Source organism: Pezoporus flaviventris, unplaced genomic scaffold, assembly GCF_033815535.1.
Source record: "Pezoporus flaviventris isolate CSIRO_AGI_PZ_B2104156 unplaced genomic scaffold, CSIRO_AGI_Pfla_v1 ptg000031l, whole genome shotgun sequence".
Lineage (NCBI taxonomy): Eukaryota > Metazoa > Chordata > Aves > Psittaciformes > Psittacidae > Pezoporus > Pezoporus flaviventris.
This window is the reverse complement of record NW_026892579.1, coordinates 12,420,551-12,436,131: the sequence shown is the minus strand read 5'-3', so window position 1 is coordinate 12,436,131 and position 15,581 is coordinate 12,420,551. Positions and strand designations below refer to the sequence as shown.

The window sequence follows — 15,581 nt, the reverse complement described above, 5'->3', positions numbered from 1 at the left end:
TCTCTGCCTGTATCTTGAACTCTTCTTTGAACCTTAAAAATGCTGGTAATTGTCATTTTCAGTTGTTTGAAATATTAGAAAAATTAATTAGCAATATTATAATCATCGCAGTCCATACCACTCATGGTATGCAAATAACAAAACCTGTAAGTCTATGAGTCAGTGATAGCTACAGTGATGGCAGTGCCCAAGTTGAAGGGAGGAGGCATGGTCATAATGGGTATAGGGAGTTACTGCTGTGAGGGGCAGAGCAGCTGGGAACCTGCCGCTGATGCTTCTGGCTGGGCACATGCTGGGCCCAGTGAGGTGACCAGCCACAGAGGAAGTGGGATGTGCTTCAGCTTAGGCCAGGAGAAGAACTGCATGTAGAAGTTGTTGTAGGAGCTGTTCAAAAAAGCTTCATGTGTAAAATATGAAGAAAATATCCTCAGTAAAGGCCTGAGGATGTGTTATGAGTAGGAACACATTTACAGACAGGGCCTGGTATGCAATTTGGAAGTACATGGGGATGTAATAGGGAAGCTTATACACTGGCTTGGGGAAGCAGGATATGCAAGCGTATGAGGGGGAGAGGGGCTGGCGAGTACTAAAATGCTGCCTGTGAAGTTATCATCTCTACTGTCACTGCTTACAGAAATTACCCAAAGAAATTATGAGTTTCTGGTTTGTAAAAAAGAATGAGTTTTTTCTTTGGCTTGAATTGGCCTAGGATTTTACCTTAAGGGTCTATTTCCTATCCTATTGCAACCTGAAAAACCACTTGCTTCATTGCTAACCCAGAAAACGCTTTGAAAGTGTTCATAATTTACATAAGATTTAAACCTTAAACCTCCCTGTTATGCCGTATAAAGCATTATTGATAACATAAATGGGTTATTGGAGACTTGTGCTTTTGGGAAGGAAATGATAAATTCATGTACCTGATACCCCATCTGGGTTCTCTGCAGATTTATTTGGAGCACATACTCTTGATCAGCATGCAATTTGATCCATCTTTTGTCATCTCTTGTGTCTGTTGTCAAAGAAGGAACAGGCACTTCGTTCTGTGGTTGAGCTGGGTCATCCCAGCAGCCCTTAATGCTCAGGCTGACGTTTAGAATTGGCAAACGGCACAGGAAATTCCAAGCCTGTGGAAAAAACAGATCTCTGGGGATTACAAGACAATCTAGACAATCATTGTCACTGTAACAATAACAATTCAATGTGCAGTCTATGTATTTATTCTACATTAATAATATTTTATTATGATCTACTTGAAGATGTCCCTGCTCATTTGCAGGGGTGTTGGACTAGATGACCTTTGAAGGTCCCTGCTGACCCAAACTATTCTGATTCTCTATATTAGACTATCATACAGAATTGTACAACTCTCAGTCACAGGCTTAAAACACTTTTTATTAACCTCTTATTCTACTTTAATCCAAGCAAATAAAGCAAACGTGAAACTCCTCAAGCACATTACACATGCCCCACTAGTATTACTGACGTCTGAACACAGGAAAAAATCCTTACCACTCCCGATTAAAGCAATTTTTTCCCTATAAGCCACTTAAAAACTAGTATAATTAAGTTTTAAATTAAACTTTCATAACATAATCCATACAGAACAAGTCACTGCAGTGCTAATTAGCAATGGGCAAACCTCAGAGAGTTCAGGGGATCAGTTCAGATAATTAACCAAAAGTTCAACCACATATCCAAAAGTTATACCTAACTTTTTTTTTTTTAAGGTTTTCTTGCATTGCTCTTCACAAACTTTCCTTCTTACAGTCCTCCTGAGGAGCCTTAGGTCTCTGTGAACTGCAACAGCCCCTCAATTTTCTCTCATCCTTGTACAGAGAACTGTTGTTAAAGGCTTACAATGCGTGTAGCTGAACATGACACTCTCCTCAGTCTTAAAGAGGCACCCTGAAAAAAGCAGCCCTATGGATCTCTCTTTTTGGTCTCCATCAGACAAGGAAAAGCAGCTCTAAGAAGCTGTGACAAAAATGGAAGGGAGTAACACAGCTTTCATTTGCTAAAAAGAAAATCATCATATTCCCTCAATGAAATCTGTAGGAAGAAGAAACGGAAAAATCCATTGTGGAATGAAGGCAGTGATTTGTGGCCTGAAAAAGACTGATGAGACTGGCAATGGAAGAAAAAAAACCTAAAAGAATGAGAACCACCCTCTGCCCTGCCCTCCTTCCCCTCCACCCCCAAAACAAAACAGGAACCAGCACTTCATTTGTGTTTTCAAACAGCACATGAAAAGCTAGAGGGTGGGAAAGAGAAGAAGGAAAGAAGAACATTGATCCTGGTAGAGCCAGCAGATACCAAAATGGGAACTTGTGGGAAGGAGGAGAGTCAGCATAGCTGCATGGGCAATACTGCATAGAACAGAAATGTTTTATCTGGAAAAGGACTAAAGTATATTTTATTTTTCATGTATTGGTTTGACTATCTGCTGCCATCCCTCTTTATGACACCCTCCCCACCAGCTAGCTGTTCCCCTCTCATCCCTGATACCTTGGTACTGCCATGCTGTGATTGTGCAGCTAGATGGATCAGCTTGCTAACCATTCTGGTGACAACAGACAGCATGATTTTAGGCCAGTTTAAAGCTGACTGTGGAAGCATATTCGCTAATCCTGTGAGTACTCTGAATAAGCATGGACTTTCAATGACACTGAAAGAAGTGGTCCAGCCTCCCTCCCTGCTGGCACAAGCATCGCGTCACCAATTGGCTATAGGCCATTTTGACTGTCGGAGAGAGGGCTGACACGACCCCTCCCCTTCTCATCCCCTGATGCTTGTTCCCACCTCCTCGCCTGAATCAGCCACGGCATTTGTGCAGCTCTGCAATGAGCCGGGTCAGGAGAGGTGAAAATGGCACAAGGGGGGGGCAGGACTGCCCATTTCAGCTGCAGCACAGACTTACGTTGGATTAAACGTTACCAGAGCCTGGCTGAACTAAATGAGAAATCTGATTTAGGCTAAACCTTAATCTCTCTCTCTCTTCTGACTTCTGTGCTGCATGAGCAGCTGTGTCTGTTCAATGGTGAAAGTGGGGAGGGCCACCTGTGAGCACCCAGGAGCTGCAGTGTAAAGCAAGGGATAACGAGGAATGAATTGCACTGATGCTCTTAGTGCAGAAAGGATGGGAAAACTGTAACAGAAAATAAACAGCTAGAACGTTAAGGGAAAAGATACTCCTCTTTGTTCCAGCTCTGAACAGGGTTAAAAATGGCAGCACCTTGAAGAAGAAAAAGAAGAAAAAACACTGCAGGCATTCTTAATTAATTAGTTGTTGCCAGGATTTCGTTACATTTAACACAGAAGACGCTACTAAAATCACCTCCAGCACATCACACTGGATGAAACAACTTGAGCAGTAACACCTTAACTGGCAAATGATTTTATGCTTGATGTAAAGGTTTTAAAGATGAAGCTGACTTGAGGAACTGTACAGACCTGCTGCTTGAGGCTCTCCGTGCACCAAAGCAGTGTCCTTCTGCTGTGTTCAGTGGAGGCACCTTAATACATGCCAACTCAATGATCGTACCTTCAGTAACACTTTAGATATCATCTACCTGAAAACCTGTTATGTGCACTACCTCAGAGGACAAGGCCTGTTACAATTATGGTAGAATAAAGTTTAGTTTCAGCAGATGTCATAATGTATTCAATCCTTTGGTGGTGTCACCTGTCTCTCTGTTGAAGACTATGGCTTGGTCTGGTTTATACCATACAACCCCAATTGTATCAACCCCCAATTTGTCAAAGGTTGTCATGTTCTCATGTAGCTTTTACAGGGCACACAAAGCAAGTCTGAGTGACTTTCTAAATGGACAAAAGGTAGTTGTAATATTTGAATTGGTCATTAACAGTTGGACTTGATTATCTTGAAGGTCTTTTCCAACCTCACCAATTCTGTGATTCTCCAGGCCTTGTGTATTTGAAAATTAAAGGCAAAGTTAGTACTGCTTGATCATTGCTACAGTATGGATGTCAGGCTGCCTTTTTGTCATCATTCATAGTGATGATATTTTTATTGAGGAAGAAAGTCAAGTAGTAGCAGCTGAAAATGAAAAAGAAGGTTATAGGAACACAGGTACTTCCAGAGTAAAAGCAGCTGATACTAGAGCATGGATAATATATAATTTTATTCAGTCCTGAGGTTTCTTTTTTCTCTTTCAATAATATAAGCACCAGCTTAGTATTTTACGAGGTGCCTAGTGCCTAATGCCTAAGTGACTTGGAAACTGAGATTTGTTAAAGAAATATGAGTCAGAATGAATCACTGAAACAAACACGGAGTTTAGGCCAAAAATCAGACTCACAGTCTAAATAGTTTTTGAATTTAGGCTGTCAGCTTTAAAGCCCTGCTGACTTCCAATGAGGTTTAGGATGTTAGCTAACTTTTGGAAAATTAAACTCAGGCTCCAACATTACTTAGTAATTTCTCGACAATTTTACTGTATTTATTTATTTATTTTTTTTGTATAGGATGACACAAGCATACACTATCTCCTTTTACGTATATCAACATGCCCAATGTGTGCATGTACATTTATACTACATATATATTTACCTACCAAACCCATAGATAAAAATCATAATCACATGAGAAGTTCTTCATGAACTTTTAGTAATGTCATTAGCATTTTTGCCAATAATCTATCTCCCCAGGATTTAGACTAATATTCCAAGTCCATGAGCAGCTTCAAGAGCTGCTATTTAAAAATTATCAATCTGCTTAAAAGACATTTTCTTCTTTCCCAATGTAAAATTTCTTCCTTTTTCTGTCTGCCTCAAATTTATATGTAAAGCTCAAGCTGGTTTTTTTTTCCAGTTTCATGCCGGTAACAGGCTTAAGGTATATATATATATATATATATATATATATATATATATACACTGTAAGAAGCAGAACTTTTGTTAGGAAAAGAATGGTTTTGGCAATTTAGTAGTGTATACTTACCATTTTATTTGACTTTTTTCATGTCTGGTGTCAGAACATTAGGCTTAAATTCCGTAATCTTATATTATTTCTTTACAGAAAAAAAAACATATAATAAAGATGCATTCTTTACTGAATAATTTTTTCCCTTTGTTGGCCCCTGTCTACGTGCTCATTGAAAGCCTTTATGTAGGAAAACACTCAACAGAAAAACTCAGTATGAAGTTTAATTCTGTGCAAAGTATTACAATAGTTTTTTTTTTTATTTTATTCTTTCTTTCTTCTAACCTGTCCCCACCCCCCCCAAACCTTAAAGAATATAAAACACTGGTATAAAGGTTTCACATTTGCTATGACCCGCATAATACAGTCATGGCTTTGCTATACCCAATATGGCCATTCCCAACTCATGGAAATGAAACTTTCTCCTTCTATGCTGCTAAGATATTATGTTTTCCCCTCTTATATGCATCTGTATTTACAAACACAGATATATAGAGGCATAGAGTCATTCACAGTGTGAACATATACATCACATACACACAAGCTATTTTTGAAGAAACTGCTAAGACATTTCAATACCAGCCAAACATATTTATCTGAGGATTAATCTTCATCTATTGAATCAGACGAGAACACTGCCATGCATACAATTATTTAATTAGCAGCCAAATCCTCTGCCAGTCAGCAGCCGTTCCAGGCATACTGATGGGGCAGTAGATGCAAATCTCACAGTAGTACTGCTTTTTCTCATTACTACTGCAATTAGCACTTAAATTGATGCTTTAAACATACTAATTTCTGGAATAATTCAGGATTTGTATGTTACCTGGGATCGCCTCACTGCAGAGACGACAGCAGATTGCTACGCAAATTGAAGCACTTTTGAGCCAAATAACCATCATCATATCAGACAGAGCCAATTTGCATTTGCTTTTAAAGATAACGGAATGGCAATTTATGCAAATAAATTAAGTAAGTTTACTTCTGAGTTCTCCCTGAACTAATTATAACAATGTTCTAATTTTTTATCACATCCAAAAGTTGGACTGCAATCAATTTGTATTATGTTAAAAATCTGTTGTTAAAGGAAGCCTTTTTTTGATGTCAATACATTTTCTTAATTCAAAATTTTGATGTTAATTTAGTTACAAATGCAGATGTCTGTTATAGACATTTAAGTACTTTTCTTCTTGTTTGCATACCACTGAAAGGTTTAACTGAAGCTGAACAAACACTGGACATATTGCTGTCCTTTAAAATATACAAATAAAAACCATTTGAAGTATAGCTTTTTAAGTTTTCATCTTTCGTACATTTATTTTAAATCAATGGGATTAGCTGTCTATGGACTATTGCTGTCCTTTGCCGGGAACGACTTTAAAATCAAACTGAAAATGAGACTCTAGCAGCCTCAACATTTTGGAATAGTATTTTTTTCTTCCCTCTGTGAAGTGTGAAATTTTCATCTCCTTTTTTCTCTTTCAAGCAGAAAATGAGTGCTGGATCTTCTACTAAGGGTGTTCTTGGGAAAAAACAGTGTTTGACAGACCACTTCAGAAAAAAGCTATGGTGGCATTTGCAATGCATGTATTCCTAGTACACACCTGGCTATGGAAAGATGGATAACATTCAGCAGATTGAATGACCTAGAGAAGCATCCTTAGAGCAAAGAGATGTGGTACTATCAGCCATAAACCAGGCTCTGTTACTGGTTAGCAGGAAAGAAGTGAGAATAATATTAAGAAAACAGACAGAGAAGAACCTTTGTAAAGCTAGCCAGTACCTTGAAATTAAAGCAACAAATGTGCTGCACTTTATATGGAACGTCCTATGATATTTGCTGAAGGGGAGAGTATTTCTTTTCCCAACCACTCTTCCTTTCCAGTCACATTGATAATGACCACAGATAGAGAGTATTACCTGTGAAATGTGGGCTGTTTGCAATTCACCATCCACAATGGAAGCAAAAACATGCTCTTTTCCTTCACAGGCAGCCATTAGTTCAGGAAGACACTCAATAGGTCCTTGGTAACCTCCACGCACGCTCTTCCTTTTGCCTTGGCTCCACTTCCTGATGGAGACAGCAGAACATATGCCCAGGGAGGGAATGCAAACATTTGTTTTCAGTTGTTTTGGTGGTAAAAATTGATACTAGTTTCTGTTATTAAATGCTGCTCATTTATTTTTCAGTAGCATTAATTACTGCACCCATCTAGGCATCTATAGAGCTTAGCATTACCTCTGATACTAGGATGGATACTAATATATTTTTAGTGGATTAAAATAAAGAGATAATTAATATACAGGGTTAGATTTATTCATACTTGGAACCCTTCCAGTGATCTCTTGTTGATTTGTCTGGAATCATGATTCTCAAAATAATCTGTGGGGGTTAATTAATCAATGAATATTGAAAAGAGAAATAGAAACTCCATTTGGGAAAGCACCACCATGAAAGAACAAGTTCTGCTTCTGGTGCATTAACGAACATTCTCAGGCACAACAGTGACATTCAAACACAATCAGCAGTCAGTAGTAGAATGAGACTGCAAACTTAGGAATGCTTAGAAGTATTACATACCGAAAAAGGTAGAGGTGTTGTAGCTCTATATTGGGCAAAGTAAGCAGGGAAGAGTTGTGTATCCATCTACCCTGAACCACCATCTGCACCAGATTGGTTATATTCAGAGCAGTCACCAACCAGCCATGGTGTGCTGCAACATCCAACATTGCCTAACGAAAGAAAAAGACATAAAATACAAATAAGAGAATGAAAGGATAATTGTGTACCTGGTTCATACAAGTAAGAGCATTTATTTAATATTTAATGCACAGGAATTTCTAGGCCTTCAACACAGGAATTTACTTCAACCTCTACTGGTGTCAGTTGGCAACTTTTGGATTAACCTTGAAAAAAGATGGACTAAATACTGTGTCATCATCATCAACTTTTACCCTTCAGAAAGTAATTTACACCATGCTGTTGGGGTGAGAGCAGAAAGTGGGATCTTTTCCTTACAAATAATCTCTCTCTTACATAATCCAACTCAGAATGAAAGGAATAAATCTCGAATTTTATTGGAAAGGAAGAGGTTAAAATTAACTGCAGTATCGGTTTATATTTTGACAGGAGAGCTTTGCCAGAATTGCAAAATTATTCAAAAATCTTTGAATTATTTAAGAACAACAACAGCAACATATTTGCATTTGTTCAAAAATTAATACAAATGTCACCAGTAGCAGTTATTTTTCCCATTTTAACTTCAGGACTTAAAAATATCTCTTGCATCAGACTGGATAAAACCACTAAAATTTAGCTTAATGAGCACTTTTTAGGTTTTGTTCAACACTGACACCTAACTTGAAATCTTGAAGAAAAATGACAAAATAGCTAATAGTCTACATAGGGTGAGTAACAGCAGTCAGGAAAACCATGGATTTCATCCTTTGCATTGTAAACAGTTGACAGTCTTGAGAGTGATGGATGCTTGGCTGTCTCTCCTTTCCTCTCTATCCTGAATTGGAAAAGCTTTCCCAAAGTACATTAAAAACCCATGCAAGCAAAAATCCCTTATACAGCAATATCTCACACTTTAAAGTGTTAACGATCATCTTGCCTTCCATATCTCGCTTCTGCTCCTTTTCTACTTGCTACGCTTTTGAGAATACAAGTAAAAAGGACATTCTAAATATCACTAGCATAAAGAGCCAAATCTGCAAAATTCATTATGGATTGTGCACTGTGAGTGGCCCTACTGACATGAAAAAACTGTTATACCTGCTTTTTTTCCTGACTTGACTTAAATTCTGTTTGGTTTGTCTGAAAAAGAATGTAAGAGTTCTTCCAAAGGAGAAAGGAACAAAGATGAGCTTTTAGTTTCAACATTCTGTTTTAATAGTAAATGCACTTATTTGAATATACAGTATACTTTTCATCCTATGTTAATACAATTATTATGATTTATAGAAGCATTTCAGCTAGTGAAGAAAATTATGCTATTAATATGTTAGTTGTCTTGCTTAATACCACTGTTGTGGTTGTCTTGTTTCATACCATTATGTTAACAATTATGTGTGGGTCTTAATTTTACAACACTCTAATTTAGTAGAAAGTCATGTATTTAAAAGTGGTTTGCCAAGTAGGAAATGTGGAGTTTGATTAAAATACTACAAAACATTCTTTTAAGAAAGAAATGAGAGTCTGGTATATTGAACAGTTTCAGCACTTTAAATACCATCTTCTTGGTATTAGGAGAGTTGTAGTTTGATTTTAGAACTAGACGTAAGAGGTTTTCATGGTTTTTCTTTTAAAGACAAATGATATTGTTTGGTAATTCCTTAGACAGCAGATACCTGCATCATTTTAACTTATTTTCCAGCCACTAGTGTAATGAGGAGAAGCTGTCTATGTAAGTCTTCACATTTAATCAAATGTTTTACAAACAAAAGGCAGCATTTACTTAAGGCAAACTAAACAGTGAAATCTTCTTTAAACAAAGGAGGTGTTTACACACGCAGAGCTATTTCAATTAAATTACACTGATTCTGGAGAAATACTGAGTTTAAAGACACAATTTAGTTTCAGTCCTGGCCAGTCACGCAGTTTATTTTAGCAGTTTACAATGCAATTTCAACAGGTTTTATTCCAGGTCGGTGTGATAAGATCAGTGACACTTAGAAAACTATTTAAAGCATTACCCTGTATTACATTGATGTTGTCTCATTTCTCATGAATTGTGGATAAAGTGCCTTTCAGGTAATAAAGATGTAGATTAAACATTGCACTTGTCATTTTTGAAGGAAGAGCCACAGCACCCTGAAACACACTAATAACATTCCTAATGACCCTAGAAATAGGACCTCACAGCACAACACTGATGGTTTTCTGTCTTCTCACTCAGCTTGCCAAGGTCACTTCCAGGTATGATTATTGTATTGAATAGAAAATAAAATTATGTTAGAAATCACATTTGAAAGGAGCCGCTTCATAGCCTGTGGATTTATGTGTTGGTTCACACGAGTTTTAGTCAGATAAAGAGGGAATTATTCTCAGCATGTACCAGAGTGAAGTCTGTCCTTTAAACTTACAGGGCAAGTCGCTCTTTGCCTGCTTCCACGTTTTAAAACATATTGAAACTTACATATATGGTACAGTCCATGTTGCTGAGACAATATAGTACATCTCTCTTATTCACTCCATCATTATTTCCTTTCTGCTTTTCTGACATAGCCTGAAACATCATGCTCCTCAGTGAGAGTGCTGTATATACATGAAGAATAATGGCTGCAGAGATACCCTGTTCTTTTCCACAAGGAGCGAGAAGAATACAGTAAGCTGTGGTTTTAGTCAGCATGAAGCAGTGGTATTTTCATAAAATGCTTGTGAGGATACACACGTAACACTGTTTTCATTGTTTACTTTCTTTTTTTTTTTTTTTTTTTAAATCTATTCCCCTACCCCCACCCTTTTAAACAGAGGTTTGAAAAGGGGAAAGGAAGAGAGAAGACGTAAGAGAAAGATAAATCTAAAACAAGCTATACACTGAAATTAACTGGAGGATCCTTTCACATAGAAAATCTCCTGGAAATTGATAGAGGCCTACAGATAGATATCCCGTAGGGAGTAAGGAAAGCCTGTGTGTGTGAGATACTATGTTCCACATTGTTATAATGAATCCACATGGCAAATCCTCTTTTCCTCCTTATTTTCTGCTTCTTCACCCATAGAATTTATTCACAGCATCTCTATCTGGATGTGAAATCCAAGACAGTGACATTGTGAAAAAGTCAGAACAATGGTAAAGTTGGCTTGTTTCATCTGCTGCCTTGGAAACCTGCACTTTAATTTTCCTCTAAGTGTAAAACACAGATGCTTGATACTCAAACGGTTATTGAAATTTCTATAAATACTCAAGGTAACAAATTGAGCAATTCCCCAGTCTCAAAATTAGCTATAAAAAATGTAGGAACTACATGAAAAAAAATATATAAGAGACAAAGGAAAAAAAGAAGTATTTAAAATTTACAATATCCAATGAATAACATTTAGTTTCTCTCGCTTATCCAGCTGCTACTTGTTTGGTCTGTTGCTGTTGCTTTTAAGTACAAACCAGAATAATTTTCTAGAAATTTGTGGCTTCTTAACTTTAACTCCTGCTTGGCAAAGAAGTAAGTAGTTTCTAAATATCTTATAGCTGTAAGATTGAAACTGATTAAGAATATTATTCTTAACTGAGAAATGGCACTAATTGGTTATCTGCCTTTCTCGCCTCAGAATTTCGTGCCAACACAAGATAATTTCATCACAGAAAAAAAATAAGAGGGCAGCGAGTGCAACAAGTAAACCAACAAATTCTAAAGATGCTTTTACTTACAGAAAAAAAATACAATTTTTTTTTGTAAATTGATAAGTAAAACAAGAACCCACAAAAAAAACCCAAGCAAACCAAAAAGTCCTAAGCCCACCACTTTTTAAACTAAAGTAGAAAAGATGGGATAAATAGATGGAGTCAAAGGAAGTATTGCTTCTTACAATGAAAATTATGTTTTCCATCATCTTATACGGGCCTCTTCATGCACTTAGCAGAATAAAAGCAGAGGCCTATACTGAGGTGGGTTTTAATGAAAGAATCAGGCATTAGCTTTTAAAAGCCTTTCAAGTGTCATACTTGGACAACAACAAATTAATAATACCAATTAGTGACATGTCCTTTAACATTTTGTCTGTTGCTATCAAAAATAGCTTGTCTTGTACCAACATGGGTAACCAACAAGCTATAAACCATGGCAGGGGTAGGACAAAATGCTGATGCTCAGTAACTGTCAGGTATGGCAAAAAATTAAATGTTGTTGGTATTCAGAAGTGAATGTCAAAATGTTTGGATCAAAGTCTTGCTATTCCTTTCTTCATTCCATTTCATATTATTCTGTGCAATAATACGAAACCCTCAGTGCCTATTATCAGGTTTTCATCATATTTTCAGGAGCAGTGGTTGGTTATCCTTCAGTACTGAATTAGTTAAACTGATCAAATTGTACCTTTCTGGTCCAACATGAAGCTGAGATTTAAAAGTGTCTCTTTTTAGCCAAAATTACTACTGATGCTTGGAATTTAAATTATGGCTTATAATTCCCTAGCTTGAGGGGAAGCAAAGACAAAGGCAGCACATAGGAGAGGTGAGTGTGGCAAACTCATCGATAGCAACACACACTGATAGTAAAACATTGCTTTTCTCTGTTGTTTTTAAGCACTCTGAATATGTGCTCAAAATAACAGATACTAAACTACTCCATAATGAACATATCTACCCCACTCTCCCACCCCCACTTCCCATTTAGGAAATTTGTCTGGCAACTGAAATATTCTGATTAGTTTTAACAGTTTTTGGTATTACTTTCACATCCTTCATTTGAAAGCCAAATATTCTGGATCACTCTTGTATGGCTGGTTAAACAGGGGAACAGAGAGTCAACAACTAGCAGAATTTCTGATCCACTCAAATGACTTAAAATGTTTTTTTTCTTTAAAATAAGTTACTGGAGTGTTAAAATGAAACGGCCTGCATCTTATTAACAGAAACTGCAATACTACTTGGAGTAATTTGTTCTGTTTGAAGTCACCTGTAATATAACTCTGGTTATACTAAGTACTTTTAATTAAATACTGTAAATATAAATGTAAACATTGTAAATATAAATGTCAATATTTTGTGGCTAAATGTTATTTAAGGAAAGTGGCAATGAGTTAAATGAACAATGATAACTGCTCTGAATGCAGAGGGTAGCTAAGGAGACTAAGGTAATCTAAGAAATGTCATTGCAACTGTCAATTACTTCTGTGATTACTCAGCTAAAGGTCGACTGCCTGCAGTGATGTCATTGGTGGTAATGACTTGGTGGATGGGGACTGAAACTTCAGGAGTACTCAGGGTGATTTACACGGCTCAAATGTATCCATTCTTAAAAGATTAATTTTATCCTTTTTATTAGTGCTTCACAGACTATGGCACTTTCTTGAGCACCTTTATGAAGTTGAAGGTTGGCACACTAATGATCAGCCTTCCATGTGAAATGACATTCACCTTAGTGAAACAGAAATAAATGGTGTAAGACTAAAATGCTTCAAATATTACTGCACAGTTATATCAAAGAGCAGTTAACGCCAGTTAGGTTTTTTAACAAAAATAGTTATTTACAATTATTTAAACAGTTTAAATATTTAGGTTTATTTATAAAAATAGTTACTTATTTTTGTACCTGAATTTATTGTGTACAGTATTCCAACATCAAATAATCAAAATACCCCCACTTGTGTCTTCGCTTCATGTTAGTGTAAGTTCTGCTGTCTAGGACTAGACTTCAGTTAGAAATATGACTTTAAATCCACAGATTCATTAAAATCCTTTGAATGGTGCCTAATCACAGGTGTTTAGGACTACAGAGTTTATATGACAAATATTTATAGATAATAATATGCAAAAGTGTATTACTTTTGCTGAAAACTATGAATTTACAATAATAAATCTTTTTTGCACATGCTTCAAAAGTAGGAAGCCTTCCAATATGTAATATTATGATCCACGTGACTTGAGATCACACTAATATAAGCAAAATATTTTTCCAGATGTTAAAGCATACCATGTACTAGAGGCTTCATGTTTTTATATAAATCATGATTATGATGCTTCACTTACCCCAGAAACAACTTACTTGAAAAGCTAGAATTCAATTGAAGAAGTCTTACAGAAGGTTTTAAGGTCCCTGAGTTTTGTATGTTATGTATCAGTAAACCAGGTATCTACAGATCCTTTGCGCTGCAGAGATCTAGACCAAAATCACATTTTAGAAATGTATTAACTTGGGGAGGGGAGGAATCCTTTTTTTTGATTGATCTTTTTGCACTGATCCTTTGAATTGAATTTTTAATTGATGGGAAAGAATCAATTAAATCAGACTTATACAGGGGTATCATTTCAGCCTCCAGAGCACACTCCCCCCACCCCCCTTGCACTTTATCAAGAGATATAGTGAGTAAGATGTAATTAAGCCTATTTAGAAGGCACTCCTTTTATACTGCCCTCTGTGTCCCCCTTCCCTTCACTTTTTTTACAAGCATTTTCAGCTTCCTTTTCCATATGCTCTGCTACCCCCTATGAGAGACTGATTCCTCATTCTCCCATCATCATAAAGGTCTCACTGATGTATGCAAATTATGACCTTCCTAGCTGCTTTGCAAGATTCCTATCTATCCCTGTGTTCATCCTTTAGCCTCCATAGTAACATTATTAGTATGATCAGAACCAGGGAAAGGACAAATCACTTACTGTCTGCATTTAATGGAGTGCAACCCTTGGGTTCTTATTTTTTTTTTTTTTATAGTATTACAGAGGTAAGAACAGCTATGGCATGTGATGCCAACAATGTAAACTTGGTAGGGCACAACCCAACACGTTCAGAACTTGCTGAGTCCCAATATCCAATTTATTTTCAAATTATTAACTGAAAAATTGATATTCTCTACTATGTTAGTGAACTGTAAATACAATGTTTTTGATAAAAATCTCTTGGCAAGAAATCAGTATCCTAACTGAGGATGTTAGTCTTCAAGATGGCATTTGTTCCAAATCTTACAAAAATCTACCAAACTCATGAAAAATATACAGCATATTTCTCATAATAAATCTGCCCTCTTTAGAGTTTAAAGTCAGTTTCAAAGCAGTAATGTAATATTTTGTCAATAATAAAAAATTTTTGAGTGCATTTACAAGAATCCTTTTCAACAGCAACAGTTATTCCCAGTAACTTTCTCCTGAACTTTTAGCCCCATAAGGTTAGCATTCAGGAAGCTCAGCTGCTGTCTAACAAACTTAATTAATCAAAAAGTCATTTCCGAGCTGTAACTATGAGTAAAAGTGCTTCAAGTGTGCTAGCAAGCCTACAAGTTAATCAAAATGCTAATGCAGTACAAATTAAAGTTGTGATTAACATTTCACAGTAGCTGCTTAAGTGAATTGATCACACAAATGGGTTAAGCATTACTCATTTCCTCCAGCTCCAACTGGGAAAAGTTTCGCCATGGGTGGGGAAAGGATTATATATAAGGAGCATCAACTCACCATTAAACTGCCACCAAGATGCTTCCATATACCAGTTCACCAATTATCCACAGCAACCAAAGACCCCACCACCACTGCCACAAAGGTGACTACCCCTTCTCCCCCATATATACCTATAAACCACAAGCTGGAAACAAGTAGTTGCACCCCAAGTTGTCCAGGTACTTTCCCAACAAAGCTCTCCGTTGTTGCTTAGTATCTAAAAATGAGCATTAATTTCCAGTATCTGTGTTACAAGTTTTTTGATTATTCTATTATTTCCACCCTCCTGTGGAATAACAGCCATCTAACCATGAAAGCAGCCAATATTTAAGTCAAATTGCAAACATGGTGCTATCACTGGAATATTATCACATACACAAAGAATGTGTGTAGTAGCTCAAGAGATATGGCCTCTGCTCTTCACTTGTTTCTGAATAATCTGCTGCATTCTCAAGTTAATTTGATTCTCTTCCCTTCCTTCTGCAAAGTTGCCCATTTATTTATAGTTACTGATGCACCTCTAAACAAAGCAATTATCT

General features: G+C 36.7%; 1 protein-coding gene across 3 annotated transcripts in view; it reads right to left on the bottom strand.

The window, feature by feature from the left end:
• Positions 1 to 15,581, bottom strand: part of ASCC3 (activating signal cointegrator 1 complex subunit 3) — a 270,580-nt gene that overhangs the window by 1,883 nt on the left and 253,116 nt on the right. For all 3 annotated transcript variants that reach the window (XM_061460216.1, XM_061460218.1, XM_061460217.1), the window contains 3 exons: positions 7,527 to 7,678; positions 6,866 to 7,016; positions 921 to 1,127 (listed from right to left, as the gene is read on the bottom strand). In XM_061460216.1, the coding sequence (XP_061316200.1) occupies positions 921 to 1,127; positions 6,866 to 7,016; positions 7,527 to 7,678 (510 nt within the window). The remainder of the gene's footprint in view (positions 1 to 920; positions 1,128 to 6,865; positions 7,017 to 7,526; positions 7,679 to 15,581) is intronic.